This window comes from Austrofundulus limnaeus, unplaced genomic scaffold (genome assembly GCF_001266775.1).
Source record: "Austrofundulus limnaeus strain Quisiro unplaced genomic scaffold, Austrofundulus_limnaeus-1.0 Scaffold41, whole genome shotgun sequence".
Taxonomy (NCBI): Eukaryota; Metazoa; Chordata; class Actinopteri; order Cyprinodontiformes; family Rivulidae; genus Austrofundulus; species Austrofundulus limnaeus.
In genome coordinates, this window is record NW_013952443.1 from 2,094,363 (window position 1) to 2,095,710 (window position 1,348).

At 36.9% G+C, this 1,348-nt stretch overlaps 1 protein-coding gene across 1 annotated transcript in view; it reads left to right on the top strand.

The window, feature by feature from the left end:
* mllt1a (MLLT1 super elongation complex subunit a) overlaps window positions 1-1,348 on the top strand; it is a 24,605-nt gene that overhangs the window by 15,425 nt on the left and 7,832 nt on the right. Inside the window, exon 7 of the mRNA XM_014007255.1 lies at window positions 7-323. Within this exon, the coding sequence (XP_013862709.1) occupies window positions 7-323 (317 nt within the window). The remainder of the gene's footprint in view (window positions 1-6; window positions 324-1,348) is intronic.

The following is a 1,348-nucleotide window of genomic DNA, read 5'->3' on the forward strand; positions in this document are numbered from 1 at the left end:
GGGGAGGGGGAGGCGGGCCGGTCGAGTCCAAAGCTCCGGGGAAACGACCCTCCACAGTGGACTCCCCCAAACCCAGCGCTAAGAAGCAGAAGAAGGCCAGCTCTGAGGGGCTGAAAGGGCCGAGCAGAGGGGCTTTTACCGGAACGTCTCCTCGCGTCTCCTCCTCCTCAGCACCCAGCCAACCCTACGGCGAGAAGAAACCCTCCAAGGATAAAGGCCGCTGGGCCAAGGGCAAAAATGACACGCAGGAGCTGAAGGAACCTAAGAAACCTCTGGAGTCAGAGGAGTCAAATTCAGAAGACGAAGCATCGTCGAAGTCAGAGGTCTGAGGAAGTTTTATACTTAAAAATTTAAATTTAACTTCTGGGAGTCATTTATTTAATCTAGAACATTTTTTCTTACAGCTTTTTTCTATATTTAATTAGACGTCACTTTTCAATGGGAACGCCTTCAGTTGTGGTGTTTATTTGACCAAATTTTTGTTTATTGTTGGAAAGAAAATGAATAATCCAACTCAAATGCGTTATTAGGGTTGCAACGAAACATAAAATTCACAATTCAGTTTGATACTTTTTCGATACAAAAAAGAGAAATGTCCACGCCCTTATTTACCTTTAATTTATTGAAATTAATTATGAACATTTGTTTAACTTCAAAAGTACCGTTTTTAAATTAAATGTTGCTGAAACATCACGTTTCTCAGTGGATCTGCGCTCCACAATGCAGTCTAGGTGGAGTAGTCGAGCCCAGATCCACTGATCCTTCAACACAGAGCGTCTTCAGAAGACAAGTTAATGAAAGAGTGCGTATYAAACCTAAAGCACTGAATTGAACGGTTCAATACAGATACATGTATTGTTGCACCTCTATTATTTATGTATTTATTACCTTTAACGCAAGTAGGATCTCCTCTTTAAATCTGTTCAAAAGTGAGTTTTTTATACTTTATTTCATTCAACAAACAAATAATAATAAAACAAACAAATAATGAAAGAACAAACAAATAATAATAGAAACAAGCAAATAATACAACATTGTGCCAAAAACACAATCACAACGTAGTCAAATGAAAAGGAGCAGAAAAAAGATTAAAATCTTGTAACATCTGCCCCCAATTAAAAAAAATGTGTATCTAAAAAAACCTACAACATACGAATAAAAAACTCAACTTACTACACAATATAATGTCAAATAATCAACAAACAGCATCACAACACAAATACCAATCTATACCAAGTTTTTGTTCATATCTCATTAAAAAATAAACTTTTAGCATTCTACTAAATTAATAAATCCTTCCAGCATTCTTAAGGTCATCAAGCAAAATATTTTTTTCTTTCCCTTATCC